The 25,509-nt window shown below is 33.6% G+C and overlaps 1 protein-coding gene across 7 annotated transcripts in view; it reads right to left on the reverse strand.

Annotated features, from left to right (window-relative positions):
* The window catches only part of LOC114049922 (centrosomal protein of 170 kDa-like), a 172,249-nt gene that overhangs the window by 75,122 nt on the left and 71,618 nt on the right, over nt 1-25,509 (reverse strand). For all 7 annotated transcript variants that reach the window (XM_027871388.1, XM_027871383.1, XM_027871386.1 and 4 more), the window contains exons 4-8: nt 22,750-22,828; nt 15,252-15,310; nt 14,992-15,154; nt 11,725-11,859; nt 2,092-2,571 (exon numbers count right to left, since the gene is read on the reverse strand). In XM_027871388.1, coding sequence (XP_027727189.1) covers nt 2,092-2,571; nt 11,725-11,859; nt 14,992-15,154; nt 15,252-15,310; nt 22,750-22,828 — 916 coding nt within the window. The remainder of the gene's footprint in view (nt 1-2,091; nt 2,572-11,724; nt 11,860-14,991; nt 15,155-15,251; nt 15,311-22,749; nt 22,829-25,509) is intronic.

The raw sequence follows: 25,509 nt of genomic DNA on the forward strand, positions 1-25,509 counted from the left end.
TTCCCAGCATCTAGCGCAGAGCCTGGCATGTGGTAGACACTTAATAAATGTTTACTGATTAAAGGAAAAGAACCAAAACTCTAGAATGGAAAACAGAAATCAGACAAAATCTACCAAACACAACCATACAAGGAAGAACATGAAACTTTATAACTGATATACACTGCTTGTATTCGGTTATGCTTGAAAAGTGTGTCCACATATAAAACATAACCACACCATGATGCCATAGTAAAAACTAGATGCTAAACATAATTAGCCTTTTCTTGATGGATCAAAGTCATGATTATGAACTTTATTTCAGTGTTTCTGTATTTTAATTATGCCTCAAAAATACAAATGTCATGTCAACGGTCATGTCACTGAAGACTTAGCAAGATAATTTAGAAGGGAACCAAATCATCTTATAATAATACACAGTTCTGAATGACAAAGTCATGAAGCATTTCATATACTTATGATCTTTTTCCTACTCTGACCTCATACAAGATATTCTTTGTTCCTCTTTTATGCACTTATCAAGTACTAAACTAGTTATTTGTTTATGTTTCATGTCCTCATTGCTAGATGAGGTCAGTAACCAATTCTCTAAATGTTGAATCTCTTCTAGCACCTAGCATGGTGCTCCATCCACATTTAAGTAGGTACTTGATAAATATTTGAATTCAACTTTGCCTTTCTTTGTATCCTCAGGGCTGAGCACAGTGCCTTGCAAATAGAAGATGCTTAATAAATGTTTGCTGACTTGACTTGGAAGTGAGCCAGTCTTATGTTAAAAAAAAAAAAAGTGACATGACAGGCTCCTACTCTTCTATCAAATTGGCAGAACTCCAACTGACAACATTTAGAGTCTTGGTTAATCTTACCTGAAATTTGATGTGAAAGTCAAATTATAGTTCATTATGAACACTGAAATACAGTAGGATAAATACAATGTATTATAAGACTAACATTATTTTCCAATAATATTCAAGATACTTAAAGATGATTTTAAAAATAAAAATCAGAGTAGTAAAAATCTCTAGTTAACCCTAAATAGGTTTTACTTTGTAAAAGTTTAAGTAGTAAAACCAAAAAATAATCAATTGGATAATATGACTGATTTATGCCTATCTTTCTGATGTAAAAATATACCTACCTTTGACTAATTATTACACTTATAAAACATGACAAGTATCTCACAAACATTGTAATATGTGACTCTGCTCAAGAATTTAACATTAAAATGTAATATACAGTATTTATACTTCCATATATAACTGATTTTTCAACAATATCCATTTGAAAATAATATTAAATAGTACTGTCATTTTTATAAATGTGAAAATTCTTGTTCTGTGTCCAAATGATTTAAAATCTCATCCAAAGTCTAGATGTAGGCATTTAAATAAAAGTATCACAGTACCACTTAATTCTGCTTAAACCATTTCCATCATTTCAATTTAATATTATGTATAATTTTGATTTGTGTGATATGTGCTATAAAATATTTTGCTTCTGATGGGACATAAAGAGACAAAGAGATAAAGGGAGATAAAGTCATTAAATATATGACATAAAAGTCAACTAACGCCACTAATTTGGCTTTTATAAGAAAATGGGCAGCATGGAATAGTTGAGAAAGTCCTGGTCTCAGACTCTTAAGACTTGGGATCAAGTCCCACTTCTGGCTCTTAATGATGTTTAACCTTAGACAAGTAAATTAACTTCTCATTTCCCTCTAGCAACACCCTAATACTCTAAATTGTAGAACAGTCACTGATCTGACTTTGTGAAAAGAGTTTCCTTCCCAGGATATACCAATGAAGTCATAGGACCAGACCTCCCCCACCTTTCCTACCCTCCAAAAAAATAATAATAATAAGGAAAACAGAAAGGAAAGTAAGGAAAAAAGTAAATGAAGGTACATTATTATTAACAGAATAAAGTTGGAAGATGACTGTTACTTGCTTTTCATACGCTAAATAAAATTAATTGAACATTTTAATCTACCATATAATGAGTCACACAACAATACACAGAATGCTTACTGCAAGATCATTTAATTTTCTTTACCACAAAATAAAAACTGAAGTGATCAATTAACTTTACCTTTCAACCTTTTCAAGTAAACTGGAACATCACTTTTAATACTTTTGGAGTCCTCCTCTGTCCCTTCCCAAATCATTCGAGGAGGGTTGTTCTGTGCCAGCCAGTCAGCAACTTTATTTTCTGGTGCCATCATTCCAGTCTGAATCCCAGGAAGGTCTTGCACTCCTGAAGGAGAGGACTTCTTCGACTTATGCCGCTGATCAGGAGTAAATTTTGTTACGTGGTCTCTAATAGTTACTTTGCCGGGGGCATTATCATCAAATTCAATGGTAAATGAAGCGTGGCCTGCACCTGCTGCATGGGAGCTTTGTGTGTCTTTTGTTGGAATTTCATGAATAGTGCTCTCTGTTACCTGTGATGGCTGCTGGAATTCTTTTGTAGGGATTTCAAAATAACTTGGTTCCCTACAGAAAGCATAAAGCACTTCTTCATTTGCAGCTGCAGACTGCTCCTCAACTTGCTTGGCATTTATGCTGCACCCTAATAAGAAAAATAAAAGAAAATTCAAAATATTGGGGAATTTCAGGAGAATTTACAGGGAATCCTGGTAAAGAACACTTACCCCTAAAACCCAAAGACAAGGAATCTGAACAGAAGGTCTAAGCACATGAACTCAAGAAGTGTTATTCATACTGGAGAGTGAACAATATTGAAGAAAGATGCAACGTGTGTAAGCATACCAAACTGGCTGAATGCTTACTGACAGATTTATTAAAACCTACACTATATCCAGTTTTAGGTAAGAGTACATCCAAATTTAAATAAGAAGCATAAGATAATGAAGGTAAGAAAAACAGGCAAAGAATGGGCATTTCACTGTTAATCTTATGCTTTTTTCAACTCCGAACTAGAATTCATCAAAATACAATGGAATAGAACTGGAGTTTTCATTCTAGATGGAAAATGTTGCTTAATAATTTTGTTTTTGGCATGGTATAAAAAAGCATGGATTTTCTAACAGTAGAAGAAATCTTTGTGAAATATTTATATGCACAAGTAAATACAAAGTCCAGTCAAATTTGAAAGGACAAAAGATAGATAAAAGATGTTTTGAAAGTAATTATGGCACTTGCCATTCTTCCTTATCATTAAGGAGGCACTACTATGGTAATGACATATGAAACTTAATTACTGAGGCATGAGTTTAGCATTTTCAATAAGACTGATAAAAAAAAACCACTTTAAGACATTTAATCAAGTATAATAGAGCAAAATATGTGTACTCATTTGCCTGTAGCTCAAAAATCAAAGCATTGGTGTGAAAGAAGTATAGTAAAAATAGAAAATTCTGCCCACTGATTTCTCCACAAGAAAATTAAGTTATATTTCCATAAAGCAGAATATGTATGCATGGATGTCAACCATTTCAGAGTAAAGCTGAATTTTAAAATTAGCTCTACTAACAGGCAGTAGTATAAAGAATGAATAAACTTGTTAATACCACTTCACTGTTACTATGTAAACTAAAATGATTCAGATTTGTAGACAATATGAAAGACTATATTTTGTACTCTAAAAATTAATTTAATTTTAATATATCATTTAAAGGCAAGCATGCAAAATTCAAAACAAAATTAAGTGTTTCTTTATTCAACAAATAAAAAAGCCATGTCCTAATGAAGATGGTCAGGGGCAAAATACTTTCTTCCCATTTACCTGAAGGAATGTCCAAGTTGTAAGAAGATTTATCTATATGTATCCTCTTATTCTCCCTTTCCTCTCCCTCTTCCCTTCCCCTTCCCAGAAGGAAGCAGAACTTGGAAAGAAAAGGCAATGAACACAGACTAAATGTTTTCAGTCATTTTGCACCCAGGGGAGCTATGTGGTATAGTGGAAAAGATGCTAGATCTACAATCAGAACATTGGGTCCAATTCTGGCTCTGCCACTCACAACCTCTGTGACCTTGGATAAGTTACATAGCCTCTCCGGGTTTCCTCGTCTTTAAAAAATGAGAGCATTAGACTGGATGACCTCTCAGGTCACTTCCAGTTCAAAATCTATGATTCAGTTCAATTCTACCATTCAATATGAAATAAGAAAACTTTTTTCTTCTGAGTTAGCTTTTGAAGTATTCTATTCTTGATGATGTTAAGTGTTTACACTTATTTCTTCAGAAAAGTATACAAAAGATAAATATCTAAGCAATAACTTAGAGCTTTTGATGTGAACAATTCTAAAGATTACAGAAGAAATCAAGGTTTATTTCCAAGAAAGAAGATCTGCCAGATTAAAAAAAAATCCAAATGGAAAGTAAAAATCTAACAGCCACTAATAATAAACTTACTTATTTGTTCAAGTAACTGATAATGAAAGAATATTTAAAAGTTCTAAGATAGCAAAAAGCAAATTTACATATTATTGCGAAGAAGATATATGACCAATTTAAAATTGTTTAGTATCCTCAAGGTAAAAACATTAGTTTAATTTACCAGCTGAGGTTCTAGATCTAGAACATCAGCTTCTAAGTCAGGAGACATTTGCTGGGTATAGCGGTTTTTAAAAATTAAAATTTTTTTAAACAAACGGTAAAAAATTTGACTATCTGAAATATTGAACAAACATTTCACTGGCAATTACATTTTTCCCTAAGGATAAAAGCCAAAAACAGAGGCAGCATGACATAGTCTTGCTTTTGACACATATTATAGACCACAGGCAAGTCATTTGAGCTTTTAGTATTCTAGACAACTAGTTAATACCATAATATACAAATGAATTGCTGAAATGCATCTGTAGAGGGAGTTTCTATAAAATTGAAAGAATTTTTATACGAATGAAGATACAGACCAAAGAAATGAAGATACAGACCAGATACCACTAGGCTCATTAAATTCTACTCTCAAAGGCAAATTTCATTACTTTATTTATGTATTTAATAAATATTTATGGAATTTCTTATATATGTTATACTCTTAGCTAAGTTAAATTAATATAGTCCATTGATTTGAAAATAGGACATATTCTTTAGAATATATGTCCCATGAAGACAGGGATTTTTTTCCCCTTTTCATTGTATCCACAGTGCCTGGAACATAGTATAGCTCAAAAAATGTTTGTTGACTGAATTACTAATATTCCAACTTCAATACAGTTTGTACAAAAACCATAAACCACCCTGATTCACTTGCATTTGTCCTGTCTCTCTCAGCTTTCCACAAAAGAGCTGGGGGAACATGGAATTTGCCTTAAGTTATAATTGCTTCAAAAACTTTTTTCCCTCAGCCAGAATTTGGACCAGATATTTGCCTCTATATTTACTTATCTATGATTACTGTTGTCACTGGCTCCAAGGTCCCAGTCCCTGGCAATTCCAGATTATCCTCACAAATCCCCTTATACCTTTAGTTAGGGTATACTGATCTTAAGTAATCTAAACATTCTTATTAGAAATTTGTTCTACACACACACACACACACACACACACACACACACACACACACACACACTACCATACACAGAATACCAATATAGAAAGAATTACATAAAATAAATTGTACTTAACACTAAACTAGAGTCAGATGGGATTTGACTCGATTATTAATGAACCACAATTTATAATGGTATAATCATAGTTTTAGAGCTAATATATTTATATTACATTTTTCCTCTGAAAACATATGAAAAAGAAATTTTCAGTAAGAAAATAATTTTGCCATTACCATTTATAGGACTGTAAATTTGTTCTAGAGCTGGAAAGGTCAGGGGAGTAAAACTTGAGGAAGAAGGATAGATATCAGCTCTTCAACAATGCTCAACAATGTCTAGCTCACTCACATGGTAAAAGAATCAGTCTCTCTTTCCTTGCTAAGGAGTCACTGTACCAAGTGACAGGCATTGGCATAAATGAATTAATTTTGGTGTGGAAAACCTAAACTCCCATCAGATTTTATATATAGGCCAATTTTCAATATTCATGCATTTATTCATTCACTTAGCCAACAAACATTTAAGGGTTCCTATACAGTACAATCACCACATTACTATGTATGCTCCTTGAAGGCAAGGATTATTTTTTGCCTTTCTTTGTATGCCCAGCACTTAGTACAGTGTCTGGTACATAGTAAGTGCTTAATAATTGCTTATTGACTGACCACGGCCTGCTTCATGAAGTCAAAAACTGACTTGTAGAAATCAGAGTGCTGGCTTCTCTTCAGGTGTTCTTGTTTCTGAGAGGGATGGTTAGAGAATACCAGTAAGTCTCTTTGCTTTAGCTCTCTTTAACAAACTTTTCAAAGGTTGTCAAAGCTCAAACTAATCCCTCTGACTATCACCTTTCTTCAAAGGACCATGAACACCAGTTTAATATACAATATCATTTATTTAAAAGCCACTTATCTAGGAGTTTCCCAAAACACAGAAAATAGCTAAAACATGTTACAAAGTTCATGGATATGACACAAAAGCACGACACTGTATATTGTAGATAATAATGACAACAATAACTCAAATTCATTTAAACCTGTACTGTAAGCAGTTCTTTAAGACTATAAGTTGCAGAGAAGGTACTGACCTACATTGTTAGAGGGAATTTCTTCATCTGGGAATTGCCTATACTAATGACATAACAGGTCCAAGCCCTATCTCTATATTCATCTATCTATAAAGCTCTCTATAGTTACAAAATATTTAAAATATATTCTTATTTGATTCTGAAAACAACTCTGTGAACTAGCTAATACAAAGATTACTGTTCTCATTTTACAGATGAAGAAGTTAAAGCTTAGAGAAGTTAAATGAGTCAACCAAAGTCTTAAATAACTAAGTGACTGGGCTGGAGCTAGAAACCAGGTATTGAGACTTTCAAATCTAGTCCCTTTCCATCTATGTAAAATGCTTTGAAAACCTCAAACTGCTATATAACTGAAATCATTTGTTGAGAGGCAGTGTGAAATGGTAGACAGGGTGCAGAACTTGGAGTCAGGAAGATTGGATTTGATTCCTGGTTTTTAAACTTTTTAGTTTATGTGACCATGAGAAAGTCACTTAAGCTGAGTCTCAGTTTCCTCCACTGTTAAATGAAGACAATAATACCGATAGCACTTATGTCACAGTGCTATGAGCATTAAGAGAATGAATATTTGAAAGTTCTTGTATTTTCTATACCTCTAAGGTCTACCGTACAATTGTAAAAATCTGATCCACCGTGGAATATTGTTTTCAGTTCCTAGTTGCTCCCTTCTGATTCCCTCTGAAAACTTTAAAATACTACATAAATATCAGTGAATGTAACAGTTGCTACTATATTCCAGAAGACCTGTGTCCTAGAAGATAATGTAGTATAATGAAAAGAGTGCTGGATTTAAAAATATGGACCTTTGTTTCAGGAAGAAGCTTAGGTTCAATAACAGAAAAGAGCAATCACAAAAGCACTCCAAACAATTCTTCATTCTGTTGTTATTTCAGGTCTCAGTTGACTCTGCATTTGCAATCTATCCAAAATATGCATAGTTATCTCCATAGTTTTTCTATTTCATTGTACACCAATCTGGACAACTGACATTTTTATCTACTTTTTCTGGTAGACAGTCCAAAGTTTTTGGAGTGATTATGGATCTTGGGAAATTCTGCCATATTCTGAGGACTGATGCAAATAGCACAATGTCATCTACAGAATGGAGCATCTGAAGGGTCTCAGCACCAGTATATAGAAATTCCTCTTTTAGTCCTTGACTAATCTCCAACATGCTAGCAGTGAGCCCCTTTGGTGAACATTTATCTCTCTCTTAAGCCTTGATACTAATAACCAGTGACTACCACAAAGTTATCTCTATTGTTCTATCTCTTAAGGATTTTTTTTAATAATTCTGACATATGCATGGGTAACTCCTTGTTGGAAAGGAGTCTTTAAAGTATTATTTTCTCAAGCAAGGCAAAAGCTTTTTTATAGTCAATGAACAATAAGTGGGTTCTTGTATTTTCTGTACTTTACAATCTACTGTACAATTGTAAAAATGTGATTCATTGTGGAATAATGCTTTCAACTCCTAGATGCTATTCCTTTCTTATATACTCAACAAAGATGCCTTTGACAATTTGGAGATTATTTGCACATCCTTTTTGTGGAGATTGAGAAAATGGGCATATAGACAGTAGCTACTGATATTCTCTAGGTCATCTTTTTTTTTTTGTAATAGGGTCTAATGTGTTTCACTACTCTTCAGGGCTATGTAAGAGGGGTAGTTAACTAGAGAATTAATACTTCAATGAACTAAAAATTGTATCATCTCTAATATGTACCTCTGGTCTTGTTCAGTGGCCTTTCTATCTTTTTTCCCCTCAGTCCAATATCCACCCCCTCTTCCAGCAGCTCATCTGGGACTGTGATTATAGAATATAAAAATTTGGAGACTCCACTGTCCTCAGGAGTGAAAAGAGCTTAAAAACTCTTTACATATCTTTTCCATTTTTCATTGTCTTTCCAGTTTCATTCTTAGATGTCTATGTGATGACACTGTTTAGCTTAATTTCTTATTAAACTTTCTTTAAAATTGTTTTCCTTCTACTCTTCAATCATCTTGTACTGTAAGATTTTACAAACAAATCTATAATCTACACTACTGCCGTCCTTGACCGCTGTCTCTTTGTCTGCCAAAAAGATGAACTGTTTGTTGACTAGGCACTTTTGTTCTCATTATTGCTACTGAATTATATTTGTTAAACTTCTCCAGGAAACAGTTAAAATAAATGAATGAAAAAGCATTCATTAATTACTTCTATATGACAGGATTTGTGCCTGATGCTGAGGAAGCAAACACAAAAGTAAGAAATGACATCAAGGATTTTAGTAAGGGGGAAATAACACATACAGAGGTGGAAAGGGAAGGGAGTTTTAAAATGGAGAGTCAAAAGCACTGTAAACGGAACCATAGTATAATTGACTGTCATACCCTTTCCAGTAGCAAGATTAGTATTGACTTGATTACTGTATTCAGAGCAAGATTGGAAAAAGATGTCGGGTTGTATTGAGAGGAAATGTACACACAAAATGGCAAAGCAGATGGCAAGATGCCTAGGAGGGCCTAGATCAGGGCTGGGGAACCCATTTGAGGCTACATGTGGTCTTCTAGGTCCTTGGGTGCAACCTTTTGACTAAGTCCAAGTTTTACAGAACAAATCCTTTTATTAAGGGGATTTGTTCTGTGAAGTTTGGATTCAGTCAAAGGGCCACACTTGAGGACCTAGAGGGCCACAGGTGGCCTTGAGTCTGCAGGTTCCCCACCCCTGGCCCAGATTTTCTGAAAGAAGGCTGGATGTGAAATATGGCTGGGGGCTAGCTAAATATAATGGGTTAAAATAAGTTTGCACTCAACAACTACCAAAATTCTTTCCTCCTTCCATTTCCTTTTTGGAAATAAATAACTTGTTTATATAGGTCAGTTATTGTAATTGCATACCATATGTTTTTTCTCATGTTTATTTTACAAATTTTGAATTATTTTTGTTGTTTGGTTTAAATGAATCCATAGTTTGACTGTAAGGATAGATTATTTAGGAGAGATTTTCACATTAGTAGAGTTGTTTCAGTCTATTAAGGAATAATAAATCTCAGTTTTTGTGCATATCCAGTACATGCTGATTCTTTTCTCAAAGAAGGTATTCATGATATGGAGGTAAGAGTTTTAAGTCTACAAGCTTTTAGCATCTTATTCCCGAACCTTATTTTTCAACATAATTTTTGCTCTTCAGCCCTACGTCTACTTTTATATTCAGATGTTGTTCTTGTTGAGTCATTTCAGTCTTGTCTGACTCTCTGTGAACCTATTTGTGGTTCTCTTGGGCAAAGATGCTGGAGTCATTTGCCATTTCCGTCTCCAGATCATTTTACATATGAAGAACTGAGGCAAAGAGGGTAACTGACTTGCCCAGGGTCATACAGCCAGTAAGTGTCTGAGGCCAGATTTGAACTCAGGTCTTTTCCACTTCAGGGTGAGCGCGCTATCCATTGTGCCACCTAGCTGTCCTATATTCAGATGATGAAGTATCAAAATATAGGCTGATTTAATTTGGAGAGTTTTACCAAATTCTTAGGATTTCTTAATATTTTCATCTTCTACAACTGATGTTGGTGCATAAATCACAACTATATTCATAGTGGCCTTTCTAAGTCTGCTTATCATGAGCACAGTAGTTCAGCATTTAGCACAGTGACTGGCACATAACACTGCTTGCTAACTTGACTTGAGATGATCAATGCCCCCATGAAATGGTGTATCTCAATTTCTTTAGAGAGAGAGGTAATAAATTTCCCCAATTCCTTTACTTGCTTCTCTAAGGAAAGCCATGTAGTTGCAATTTTCTTTTGTCTTCTGGTTTTATGACTGAATCATCAAGAAAAAAATAAAATTGAGTATTCTTCATCTGAGATAGCAGGAAGTATATAACTTATTTTAGAAATATTTCCATTAAAGTAGTTATAGTAAAATAAATTTTGGCATTATATGGGAAAGAACTTTAGTTATATTGAAAATTATTAATGTTAAACACTTCTCAAAGAGACACATGTGTCATTACAAAGGTTTGAAAATGAAATAATAAACTAATATAAAGTTCTTTAAGCAAAGAAACATTCCAAAGAAAATTGAACGAATAGTCTTTTTTTATGTATAACATTTCCATATTAGTCACTTGTACAAGAAGACTCAAATAAAAGAAAAAAATGAAAGAAAGTGAAAAACAGCATGCTTCAGTCTGTATTCAAACAATATCAGTTCTTTCTCTAGAGATGGATAGTATGCTTCATCATTAGTCCTTTGGGATTGTCTTGGATCACTGCATTGCTTAGAATACCTAGGTCCTTCACAGTTCTTCATTGATCAAAGTTGCTGTTACTATGTACAACATTCTCCTGGTTCTGTTGGCTTCACTGTGCATCAGTTTACATAAATCTTTCCAAGGTCTTCTGAAATCATCCCGCTTGTCATTTATTACACATAATAATATTCCATTACACTCCTATACCACAGTTTCTTTAGCCATTCCTCAATTGATGGGCATCCCTGTGATTTCCAGTTCTTAGCTACCACAAAAAGAGCTGCTATAAACATTTTTGTACAGATAGGTCCTTTCCCCTTTTCCTGGATGCCTTTGGGATATAGACCTACAAGTGGTATTGCTGGATCAAAGGGTATGCACAGTTTTATAGCCCTTTGGGCACAATTCCAAATTGTTCTCCAGAATGACTGGTCATGAACTAATATTTTTACGTATAAGTGTGACATGAAAATCAGTCATATTTAAAGGATTAAAATATGACTCAATTATACATTATTTTAACCACAGCAAACCTTTTACATGTTTCTAAAATTCTTATTGAATAGCTGGCTGTTCAGATTGTAAAACACATCCAAATTGCAGATATGCCTGAATTTCACAGCACTGTAGTACAACAGTACTTTTTAAAAAATTGTACTTTTAAATGACTGTAGAGCATGGATCATTTAAAATAATTTTGATTCTCTAGCTTAAAATGAGATCATAAGAAAAAAAAGCAAAAAGATAATTATAGTAAACCACTCTGAAATCTGAATTTTAAATAAAACTGCAGAAGCATTTTTTACTACATTTCTACATTTTAAATACCATACAAGATATATCCAAATTCATAAAATGTGGCACAAATAGAGATCTTTTACCTGAAGCTCCAGTATCATTGATTTTTTCTTCAGGTTTCCCACCTTGTTTGAAAGCATTTTCTTCATCAGCTTCATCATCACCCCACCAAGATGGCTGCCCATACAAAGGAGTACCACGTGGCATAGCAGAAAGATCTAGAGACAGATTTCAAAGGAAAGAAATTGAACTCCTTTGTCTACACAAGGAAAAAAATCAAATAAAAGCTAACCTACTGTAGAACACTACAAGTGCTTGGTTGTTTTACTTATTAAGGTCAGAGTCAAGTTATGATCTAGTAGTTAAACTGCATTATAAAATTTAATAGCTTCCTATTTTGAACAGACTTTATTTAACGTGAATATGGTCAAATATTTGGAAATTTTTTTCTCCTTGTTCTCAAACTAGCATGTAGTTAAATAATACCATCTGCTAATCTGAGTACAACCTATGCGTATTTTTAAGAGACTTATTTATGGATGAGATGCTACAACAAAAAGACTTTAGCCTGCCAATTTTAGCTGAATCAAGGTGACAATGTTTTAATAAGTAACTCCCCTCTAACCACCCAGACTAATACAATAAACTTCTGGTTGATCTCCCTGACATGGATCTCTCTGCACTCCAACCCATCTTCCATCCACTACCTAAATGATTTTCTGATAATGTAGGTGGGATGATGTCACCTCCCACACTTAATAAACTCCAGTGGCTCCCAATCATCTCCAGGATTAAATATAAAATCCTCTGGCATTTAAAGTTTTTTATAACTTGCCCTACTACCCACATTTTCATCTTTCTATACCTTAAATTCCTCACCCTTCATACTCTGTGACCCAGTACATTCCTTTTCTTCATAATTTCCAACTTATCCTCTACATAGATTGTGTATAGTTGTTTGTATATTGTCTCCCCCATTAGATTGTGAACTTTTTGCCTTTCTTTGTATCCTAGGGTTAGCATACTATTTCAATAAAATAACTTCCAAATAGCCTCAGTTTTAACTAAAAGAGATTTTCCTTTTCAACATTTCCTTTTTACCACTTACTATAACTAGTTTAGTATGTCTTGTCATATGAATCATTAAATATGTATAATACCTTTTAATGCAAACATCCTCAACCAAATAAAATGATAGGTATATTAAAGGTTCTTTTAAAAAATTTCTATAAAAATGAAATTTAAAAAATACAAAGGAAAAAATAATTTTGGTATGGTTTCCATTTCACACCAGAAAGTATAAACTTTCTATAAAAAGTATTAAAAGGAATATCTCTCAACAAAGTTAGGAATGGAAATTTCACAAAACACTCTATTTTCACATGTGTAAATTGAGGAAACTGGATGGACTAGATTATCTCTAAGATCCCTTCCACTTCTAAATTTGTGATCCTGTGTGATCAATGAACTTAGGCAAACCATTTAAGGTGTTGATTATATCATTTAGCTTAACAAAGTACAATTGTCTCTAGCTAACATCTTCCATATAATTCAATTTAAGGATCTAGGTAATACTGGAAGGCAAGGCTAGAAGAAAATTTTCTATAACTAATTCTAGGATTCTTTGGTTTATTTTATTTTGTCAAGTTTTATAATGTTAGAGCTGGAAAGAATCTTGGGAATTATCTAAGTGAATCTTATTTTAAAGTTAAGGATACAGAGACCCTGGGAAATTATGTGATTTGCCCAACATCACACAGATTGTACAAATGTCATAGGTAGGATTTGAGAGGTCTTTTGACTCCCAATCAAGCACTTTTAACTAGGCAAAGCTGCTTTTCAAAATACCTAACTTCTTCTAGCTTGCTCACTTATCAATTCTTTCAACTGCCAATTCATCTCTAAACAATACTAATAGACTATACCCCCTCATTCCTTACAAGAAATCCATCCTTGCCCCTCAGAGTCTACAAACACAGAACAGGGGTGGGAGGATGAAGAATAGATGAAGGAACATACAGGGAATAAATCAGAAAGGTAAAAATCTCTGTCAAGGCTTGATAAGGAGAAACTAGGCAAAAGTCATCCTGGTAAAAGTGAGAACAGCAATGCTGTGAAATGCTTCACTAAGAATGATGACTTATGAAAAACAGAAATGGGAAAATTTTGGCACAAAGCAACCAACTTCCTTGCCAATTTTTAAAGCTGAAGTACCAAGTAATTAGAGTAGGTAGGTGATGCAGTGAATAGAGCACTGGGCCTGCAGTCAGGAAGACCCAAGTTCAAGTGCAGACTCAGACACTTACTACTATGTGACCCTGGTCAAGTCACTTAACCTTGTTCACCTTAGTTTTCTCATCCATAAAATGAGCTGGAGAAGGAAATGGAAAACCATTCCAATATCTCTGCCAAAACCCCAAATGGGGTCATGAAGAGTTAGACATGACTGAAACGACTAAACAATACCAAGGACCTAAATCTCAACTCTACAGGGTAAATGAAATTTTGAGCACAACTAAGTCAAAATTTATACATTTTTGGAAATAGCTAGAGATGTCCACCAATCTACTAACATAGTCTTTGATTCTCTGATTACAACCTCATAAAGAAGTCACTATCATTATTATTTTAGAAGAAAAACATATTGGGGTAAGAGGTCATGAAAATATCTTTAAAATATATCCCTAGATATTTCAACATACTACATAGCTATCTACATACGTATTTTTCTGTACAAGAACTTGAACAGGTGTCAGATTATGTTGTTGACTTGTGTGTCTCCTAGAAATACCAACTGGAGAGGTTTTCAGCCTTTATCTAAATAACTAGAGAAATTCTTTAGAACCAGGAAGTTTCTCAGATAAGGGGAAACTTGAAGGGAAAGTCCCATTAAGGTCCAAGCCCTCTCCCTTAAAAAGAGTTGAAATAAGTTGGGTAAATGGAAAAACTAGAACATACATACCTATTTGAGGTTATATAATCCTTTTTAATAATGCTGACCAACTCAAAGGATGAAACCAATAAAAATAATTTATGTAAAAGCACTTTGAAAACATAAGATACAAATACAAGCTTTAAGGAACTAAAATCTGCATGGGCAAAACCAAATACTGAAATAATCCATACCATAAAACATAGTAACTGTTTTACAATAATAAATTATTTAACTAAATTATATAATAATAAAGTATATTATTTATTATGTAAATATAAACATAATAATTATAGCTTTATAATGCTAGTGTATGCAGCCAATATTCAGGATTGAAGCATGACTTTTCAAAAGAAACAATACAATTGGTTTGAAATTATGAAAACGAATATAATACTTTCCCAAGTTGTTAACTTACCCACGGATTTTTCTTCAGACTTTAATGTTTCTGTAGCTTTATGTTGCACCTCTGTAGCAGCATCTGCCATTTTTGATTCTACACTTTTGGAGCTTGCTGATTTTGATAATTCTGCTTCTGACGATTTCTGGGATAACTGAAGTTGACTTGAAAACTTCTCATGCTATGGAGCATTTAAACATGGAAAAGAAACACTTGTGAGTAAAATCAACTAAATGTACTTTAAAAAAAAAAAGAAAAAGAAAAATCAAAACTTTTACCTTAAGGGCTTCCTCAGGGACTCTCATTTCACCTCGTACTACAGTAAAAAGATTAGTATGTACACTGGGCTAAGGAAAGATAGAGTTGAAAATTCTGGCAGTTATTTAAAATGATCCCAAATAATGAACAACTTAGGCAACTTTAACAACTGGAACAATGCAAAGCATTATATATTCCTTTTAATATCAAATATTTTAGGAAAAATGCAACAAGGATTTTTGAACATTTACCATCATAATCTGATTTTACCCAAGTACCTAGACAGTTCTAGAAGCTCATAAAGGAATTATTCAGTCTTCACTGAAGCCAGTATTGGCAAGCAATGAAATCAAAGCATCTGGCTCAAATCAGATTGCTATCTGATCATGTCAATGTAAAAAGAAGTATCTCATTAGTGATTACTGAACAGTGCATCCAGATGAAATTCTATTACTCACTAGTCTCGATCAAAGTAAAGATCACTGAACCAAACAAATTGCAGGGGTATAAGAAATGCTATAATTAAAGTCCTCACAAGAACTACTCTGAGCCAGAATTTCAACTAAAGGCATAAGAGGTTAACCACAAACATATTATAAATTTATCAAAATTAAGCATCTGATTTAATAACTGCATCTACTATTTAAAAGAACAACACCTTTGGTATCAAAAGAGACCCATTTTCCTCACTATATGGACATCTATGTCCTACTTATGTGACTCAGTAATACATAGTCCTTTTGTAAAGTATGCACGTTAGAAATAAAGATTTACAGATGAGGAAACTGGGTCCCATACCAGTTAGCTTTTTCCCAAGGTCAAATTGCCAGTTAGAGAAGGAATGGAATGCAGTTCTCCTAGTCTTTTCCTATTACACGAGACTACCTCATATAATGCTAATTTTAAAAATAAAAACTTCAGTTAATATATGGGAAAACTAAGTATAAATGGAGAAATAACACTTCCATCTCTAAAGAGCAAAGATAAAATGAAAGATAAAATAGCCCCATTTTCATGAAACAATTCAATTCATTCATTATAAAACTTATTCTGAATTTTAATTTTAAAAATGTAAATACTTATTTTCTTGGGACATGATTACAAGTTTTGTCAACTCTTGTTTGCCTTCTGGAAGTACCAGGTGGAGAGGTTTTCAACTTTCAATTGAATTACTAGCCCTACTCTTTAGACTAGAGAAGTTTTGTAGGCTAGGGGAAACTTAAGAGGAAAGTATCATGAGGGTCCAAGCCCTCACCACCCTTCGAAAGATTTAGAACACATTAAGAAAATGGAAGAGCTGGAACTAATCTACCCACTTACATGTCCACAAGAATTTTCAAAAGGGTCTGGCTTAAAAGCAGATATCTGGGGTAACCTAAAATTTATGGTCTAATATGAATCATCCTAACCTATACTCTCAGAGTACATTCCTAAAGTAGTCACAGATTCTAGGGTTAGAGGGTCAGAATTCCCAGGAGTTCTATTTAGCTTCCTCTGCAATAAAAACCAAGTGGTGATAAATTATAACTAGTTGTAGCACTGCAGGGAAATGTTAAGCGGGCCATCGCTGGTTCACTAGAAGAAATGAGACAATACAGTAAGGAAATGCAATTTTGTCTGCAAATATCCAGCTCACAACTTCTCTTGATAAAAATCTTCAAGAGTTGCTGTGGCTGAAAAACTTTCCACCCTCTATGCAGTAGCCAATCTAGTGGAATCATTCTCAAAATAAAGCCTGATAGACTCTACCAAAGCTTACATTCCACTGAAATAGCCTTTTCTTAAGAACCTAAAAACTGCCACAAAATAATACCCATAGTCCATTCAACTCATTATTATTCAATTAATTTTTTGTAGCATCACAGAAAGATTTGTGATTAAATATATTTAAATTACACGTCAATCTCAAAACATTTTGGTTTCCTATTTATAATTCATTATGAAGCTAGAATCTTACTATTTTTCTAAGTCCTCCTGCACAAATTTCTATTTTTCATTCTATATCTCTTAAGCTAAGAAATCAAGGTTACAACATATTTTGTCTTTTTTCCTTTATTTGATCTATCTTTCTTTGTTTCAAAGGTTGTTTCCTACATCTAGAATTGACATGTAAATAACATGCTAATTTTTCCATATCTTTCACAATTCATCTTAACAAAGTCAAAATTTTTGTCACTCCTTTTAAGATAAAAAGAGCTCTTTGACGTTTAAATTTTTAGCTTTCTTTTTGTTTATTCTGTAGACAGAAATCTCTGCTGTGAGTTGAATGAATGGCAAGTAAAAACACAATGGATTTTTCCAATGCACCATGCACATACACATCATGATTTTGTACAAGGATAGGATAATTTCATCTTGTTTTTAATATTTTTCCTGATGATGCATGATGCTGGCTTGGTCATTTTCACTACAATCATTGGGCCAATGTCTTCAAGGAAAAATATAGAACTCTTACAGTTCTCTATTAAAATTGTCTCTTTTCTTTTCTTTTTTCTTTCTTTCTTTCTTTTTTTTTTTTTTTTTTGGTTAAGGGGCTTCTCTATCTTCTACTTTAAACCTCTGCATTGTTTTATCAGCCTCTGGGATGAGAGAGGAGAATCATTGGGCCTTTCTAGAGCAGCCACAATCATACACCACCTACATTCCATAGACTTCCCAGAAAAGACTATAGCTATGTGATAGCCATCTAAGAGTAAACAAGCAACAAACTGATATCAACCTGGGAGGCTAGGTGGCACGGCAGATGAAGCACTGTGCCTGGATTCAGGAAGATGTGTATTCAGATCTGGTCTTAGACACCTAAGTCACTTAACCTCTTTCTCAGTTTCCTCAGCTATAAAGTGGGGATGCTGATTGCATATACCTCCTAGGGATGTTGGCAAATAATGGGTGATAATTCCTTCCTTCCTTCCAACTGACAGACAATTCTAAATTTACTGGATCATAGCTTAAGAATTCATCATCCTACAAATATAGCTTGAATCATTCCCCTATACTGAAACTATTCTTAGTAGGCCTTTCATTACCCAGCAGTAATTGACTGGAAATTCCACCAGCTACTTCTTCTTCAAGAGCATTATTTAATCTTTTTTTATCCAGAAAGCTTCCTTTTTATCCTTACCTTTTATTTCTGTGTTTCTATGCCAAATTCCTAACCATGACACAAACTCCCTCAAATTCTTTCCAATGCCACGTCATCATGAACAAACAGATACTTGGTAGAGAGCGTTTCGGTGAAGACTAATGGAAGGAGCAATAAAAACGACACTGTCATCAGTGTATACAGCCAAGACAGAAAGGAGAAATAGATGAGGCATTTCAGAAAACAGATCACAAGTCAGGCATCGAGGTACCATATAGTTGTGATAGATTCCAATTATCTGTCCTTCTGCTAGATCTCTATCTCTCTAAAGCAGGACAGCTAACAATTTCTTGGATGTCCTAATGGTGATTTTCTACCACAAAAGGTCCAGGAATCAACAAAGAGATTATTGCTCTAGGACTTGTCTCGCCAACGAGAGGGGATTTATTGCTAGAATAGAAATGATCGACTACTGTGAGTGAGCAATCCATTATAAAATTTGTGATGCATGAGAAAAGCCAGGCATACTCTGACTTGAACACTAGATTTTCAAAGAAAAAAAGCATTCTCAGAAAGGAAAGCTAGAATCTGATGAACTAAAAATTCTATATAGGAGGTTAGACCAGGAGGGATGGAAAACTGAAAAGAAAGAAAATTTGAAAACACAAAGAAAAACAAACTGGATGAGGAGAAAAGAAACCTATGTGGATATACAAGGGACTCATCAGCTAAGGTTGTTTTTTAAAAAGGTTATGTATAAAAGATGCGAGAGCAAGTAATGAGGGGAAATACATAACTGAGACATCGTCTTGTGCTAGTAGGAATGCACAAAAAGGAGAGACTGATAAAAAAATTTTAATGAATGTTATACTAGGGAAACAATAGGATTGTTGCTTAGGTAGATCAGACAATGATAATAAAACAACACAAAGAAGATAAAGCTATTCAACTCTTATTTTGCTATTGTTTTCTTACAGGGAAAAGAACAACAAAACAAAAATGGCTAAAATGAAACACAAAATAAAATAACAAGAAAGCATCCAGTTGCCCTTGATAAGTTCCAGTCAACAAGTTCAGAAGAACTGTATCACACCTATGAAAGCAGCTCTGCATATACTTACAGAATCACTGAGGGAAAATAAAAGGCATAGGAGAAGTGCTACAGGATTAGAGAAAGAAAAATGTCTTGATTTTCCAAAAAAAAGGAAAGAAAATGTATTCTGCCAACACTATAGCAGAGTAAACTTGACTTCAATTCCTGGAAAAGTCAAGAACATATTATTAAAGGGAAAAATAGTGATCACAAAGACTTCTTAACAACTGGTCATGCTATAGTTACCTCATGTGAAGGTGTTGGCACACTAACATTGTTTTAACTTCTCTTTACTGCCTCTGTCTCTGTTCTCCTTGTATGAATTAATATAACGGAAGTTTCAAAGAACTGTATAAGCCAATGAATCAACAACATGCTACGGCAGCTAAGAAAACTAATTCTACCACAAGTTACATTTAAGAGAAGTGCAGTATTAAAACTAGGGAGGTGACAGACATATTGTACTTTGCCTAAGCCAAACTGTGACTAGAGAACTATGTTTAGTTATGGGCATGACATTTTAAGGACACATAAGCTGGAGATCATCCGTGAGTGCAGACAAGATGGTGAAAGGCCTCAAAAATCTGTCTTTGGAGTATTGAGTGACTAGGAAGTTTTAGCATGTGAAAAGAAAACTAAAGTGTGTGTGTGTGGGGGGGTGCATAATAAGCACGTGCAAGTATTTTGTAGAAAGAGTTTGGTCCCAGAAGACAGAACTAGAAGTAACTGATCATTCAACTACCATTTATTTGTCCCCTACTATTTGCCAGATACTATATTCTAGAGAATAGCAAGGAGAGATAAGGTTTTTTTTTTAAATAAGCAGTGCAAAAAAAAAAAAAACAATAGAATGCAAAGACAAGAGCTCTCTTCAAGAAAATTAGAGATATCAAGGGAATATTTCATGCAAAAATAGGCATGATAAAAGACAAAAATTGTTGGGACTTAACAGAAGTAGAAGATATTAAGAAGAGGTGGCAAGAATACACAGAAGCACTCACTATACAAGAAGGATCTTAACATCACTGATAACCATGAAGGTGTGGTTACTGATCTAAAGCCAGATATCCTGGAAAATGAAGTCAAATGGGCCTTAGGAAGCACTGCTAACAAATAAGACTAGTGAAAGAGATGGAATTCTAGCTGAGCTATTTAAAGTCCTAAAAAATGATAGTGTTAAAGAGATGCACTCAATATGCCAGCAAATTTAAAACAGTGGCCAATGGATTGGAAAAGATCAGTTTACATCCCAACACTAACAAAGGTCAATGCCACAGAAAGTTCAAATTACTGAATAATTGTGTTAATTTCACATACCAGCAAAGTTATGCTGAAGATTCTGCAAGCTAGGCTTCAGCAAAATGTGAACTGAGAATTACCAGAAGAGCAGGCTGATTTTCAAAGAGACAGAGGAACTAGAGACCAAATTGTCAACATTAGCTGGACTATGGAAAAAACAAGGGAGTCAGAAAAACCTCTACTTCTGCTTCACTGACTACACTAAAGCCTTTGATAATGTGGATCACAACAAAATGTGGCAAGTCTTCAAAGAGAAGAGAGGACCAGATCATCTTACCTGTCCCCTGAGGAACCTGTACATGGGCCAAGCAGCAACAGTTAGAACCAAACGTGGTACAACTGATTGGCTTAAGACTGGAAAAGGAGGATGTAAATATTGTCACCTTATTTAACTTACATGCATAAGGTTACAGAAAAAGGACTGCCCAACCTCTAAATCAGAACATCTGAATTATAATACTGCTTTTGCCTTTGATGACATAACCTTGAAAATATCCTTTGTATTTGTCTATCTACAAAATGGTGATAATAGTTGCCTGACATTTTATGGAAAACGACAGGTGGAAATAATATCATAAAAAGGGATAAGACATATTAAACATCTCAAAAGGAAGTTTACAGATTTCAATGGCAATGTGAATTGCTTCTTAGTTTCTCATTTTTAAAACATGATACATTTTACATGTACTGATTTTTAATTTAAAAGATCACTTTAAATTATCTAATATACTTTAAATATCAGAGGTTAAGAAAATTGCATATAACCTAAACAAACTGAAAAGGCATTCAGAGTTCCTTTTTGGGTGAGAACTCTACCACTAGAAAATTATTTAGTCAAGGATTATAGCTTATTCTGAATCATGTGAATGAATATGAAGTTTTTGTTTTTAATATTCTAAAACATTTCATACTTAATAGTTCCATCTTATTTCCTACATTTCTTTGAATTCGCAATATAAAAGGTTTTATTAAGGATGTAATATAAATTTATAACTGTTTACCATAAATTAAAATATCAATTTCATAGGAAAATTAATTTAAATTTACAAACCATTCTAAAACTATTTCATCTTTCGGAAAATGTTTATTTTCAGTTATTTTTCACTCCTTCTGAGCATTAAATATCTCACTTAAGTGAATATTTTTATAGGATCTTAATATTCTATCAAACTAGCATTGTTCAACACATTTAAGTTCAATTGTATAATAATATATTACTTCAATACTTACAGTAAGAAGAAAGAAATAATTCAGGAATTTAAATATCTTGAAGTAGAATGTTATTAAGTATAATATGGAATAGCTACACTCAAAGTGGAAAGAGAATTAAATTTTTTCCACAGCTTATTTGCCACTTATGGAAAAAAAGTATTTTCATTCTTCTTCAACCTATCATGTTTTTATTCTTTCCCCTACCAAATCCTTATTCTGTATTTTATAGCAGAATGCAGTACTTATCCTATTCAGTTCTTAGATTCCACTCTGAACAAAAGAATCTTAAGATACTGACTTTACTGGGCTTTTGTCCCCCCCACCTCAGAGACATAGGGATGTTGTGGAGTTTGAAGAAAATGCAGTTAAACTAAGTCAGATCATGGATAAGGATAAGTAAGTGGTGCTTAGACACAACTCTCTATCAGGAAGCTGATGGCTGGCATTGAGACATCATTCACCTGTCAGTATTTCCAGGGCTGGTGAAGGTGAGGAATCCCCATATATTCACATGCAATAGGATTACAAAAGAATATTCTATAAGAAAGCATAAAAATAGTGAACATCAAAAGTTAATTTCACTGCTTCTCCCTGGGTCATTTTTATAAAACCAGAAGGTGACAAAAGGTTTTTTAATCATCCATTCTACTGTGGGAAGGAGAATACTAGGAAATACTGTTTTTCTAATACACATTGTAAATATATTAAAAGACAATATTCAATTACAACCATAAAGTTTAAATAAATTTAATAATTAAGAAATGAATGAATACAATGAAGCTTAGAAAGAAAAGTTGGTAAAAACTGTACAAATCATGTTTGGTAAGGATATCATATCCAAATCTTAGTTTATCCTCAAGTTTCAAGGTGATATAAGTCTGCTCTGGAATCCTTACATCATTCACAAAAGTCTAAAAGGGAACAAAAGGAGAGAAAATGGATATTAAGTTTTATTCAGAGTAATTACTTCATCTTTTGTAAAGTTGATGCAAAACTAGTACAAAGTTAATATTGGATGCTGAAAAGCTGATAATATGAACAGGAGAAGATATATCCATTAGTCATATTATAACAGTCTTCTAGTTGAGAATTCCACGTTACAAAAAAGTCTTCCCCATTATTGGGGAGGCTACTGCTAAAGCTTCATAATGACATTACCATATTAGGAATGACCAAAGAAGCAGAATAATTCATTAGTAAAAGGACCTGGAAACATTTCCAGAAGTTGCAAATTAACAACAGCGGCCAGCATTTATATAGTGCTTTAAAATCTGCAAAGCACTTTATACATATTATCTCATTTGATCCTCACAATAACTCTATTATGTTGACATGATTATTACCCCCATTTTATAGATGATGAAACTGTCAATGCAAGAGGTTAAGTGACTTGCCCAGGAACACAACTAGTAAGTTTCTCAGTTAAAATTTAAACTCAGGTCTTTCTGACTCCAAGTCCAACATTCTTACCTACTGTACACCTTTAGAAGCCTCAAATAAGTTATGAAGAGGGAAAAGGTAGAAATACATACTGGGGGTGACTGAAATGTATTCAGTATGGTAAAATATACATGACATTATAAGAATTTATAGTCTAAGACAAAATGATGACTGTGCTCACCCCCAAACAGAAATAATACTGATCATTAGCCTATATTTACATAACAAAGTACTATATATTCCACCTTCCATAAGAGGCCTTTCTGAGTCTCCCTCACACCTTGCTGTAAAGTGCCTTCACTAGGAGATTAAATTCTACCTACTCTATATATATCTTACATGTACATATTTTTGACTTTTGTCTTTCCTCTCTCCCATTAGAATATGAGCTTCTTCAGTGGAGGAACCACGTTTTTGCTTTCTTTTATATCAATCAGTTCCTGGCATAGTTTTTAAAAATACTTTTATTGATGTTTTCTGTTTCTTACATCACCACAGCATTGCATGAATCCCTCTCTCTCCTTGCTACTTCATATGACAAATGCCTTTGTTTCTTAGAGAGGAAAAAAAAATGAGCATAACTGATCAATACATTAAGAAAGTCCGAAAACATGTATAGCGTGTAAACCTGTTGGTCTCCCACCTCCCCCAAAGGGTAGGTTGAGGTTCTTCTTATACACACTGCTTTATCATTATAATTTTGTTACATTTACTTGGGGTTTTTTTTGGTGCATTTCCTGGCACGTTGTTAAACATATACTATTTGTTAAATGTCTGACTTCTATAATTTTTCTCTTGGTAATCTCCTAAGCTACTATGGATTTAACTGTCATCTTTACTCAAATAACTCCTAAATTTCTATCTCAAATTGGATACCCCAGATACATTTAAAATTCAAGATGTCCCCAAATAAACTCATTATATTGTCCCCCTCAAATCCTCCACTTTTTCAAACATCCCCATTTTTATAAAGGGCACCACTGTCCTTCTATTTTCCCTGGTTTCTACCTTGTCTTATCTGAGATTCCACACTCTTCCTCACCCCACCACACAATCAGTTGCAAGAAATTTAATGTGTTTATTTTCACCAGAGTACCGTGATCACATATCTTTCATCTTACTTCAAACCTTCATCAACTGTTACCTAGATAATTTAACTACTGCTCCCTCCATTGAACAATTAGAGAAGAAAAAATAGAAAAAGAAAATGCATTAAAAATGTACAATCCAGCAAAACAAATTTCCACATAAGTCACATCAAAAAACACAAACATATGTATTATTCTGCATTTTAAGTCATTCACCGCTGGGGCAGGAGGTGGATGATATATATATATATATATATGGATGATGATATATATGTGTATATATATGTAGATATATACACATATATGTATATATAAAAATACACATATGTATATATAATACACATATAATAATATGTGTATATAATACATAAAATACATATATGTATATATATATATATATATAAAATACATATATGTGTATACATATAAAATTTTCAGTTCTCTGGACTGGTAGTTTATCATCACACTGATTATATTTCTAAAGTCTTTCAAGGTTGTTTTTCTTTCTGTTGTTGTCATTGTACAAATTGTTCTCTTAGTTCTGTAATTCAGATCACTTCACTTTGCATTAGTTCACCAAGACGTTTCCAGTTTCTTCTCAAACTGTTTATTTCGTCATTTCTTATGAGATAATAATATTCTATCACTTTCACATACCATAATCTGTTTAGCCATTCTCTTCCTGCCTTAGTTTCCAGTTTCTGTTTCCTATAAAAAAGTTGCTACAAATAACTTTGTATAAATAAATCCTTTTCCTCTTTCTTTGAATTCTTTAGGGCATGGGGCTTGTAGTGGTTATAGGTGGTCAAAAGTTATGCAGAGTTTAAAAACTTTCTGGCATAGTTCCAAATTGCTTTCCAGACTTCACCTAGGTTACTACAACACCCTCCTATTTGGGTTTCCTGAGTCAAACACTAGTCTCTCCTTACTCTAGTCCTACACACTGCTACCAAAGTAATTTTCCCCAAATTCACCACGTGAATCCCCCACTAAATCAAATCCAGTCGACTTCTATTGTCTCTCTGATCAAATACAAACTTTTCTGTTGACCTTTAAAACTCTAA

Source organism: Vombatus ursinus, unplaced genomic scaffold, assembly GCF_900497805.2.
Source record: "Vombatus ursinus unplaced genomic scaffold, bare-nosed wombat genome assembly UNPS02014798.1, whole genome shotgun sequence".
In the NCBI taxonomy this organism is placed as follows: domain Eukaryota; kingdom Metazoa; phylum Chordata; class Mammalia; order Diprotodontia; family Vombatidae; genus Vombatus; species Vombatus ursinus.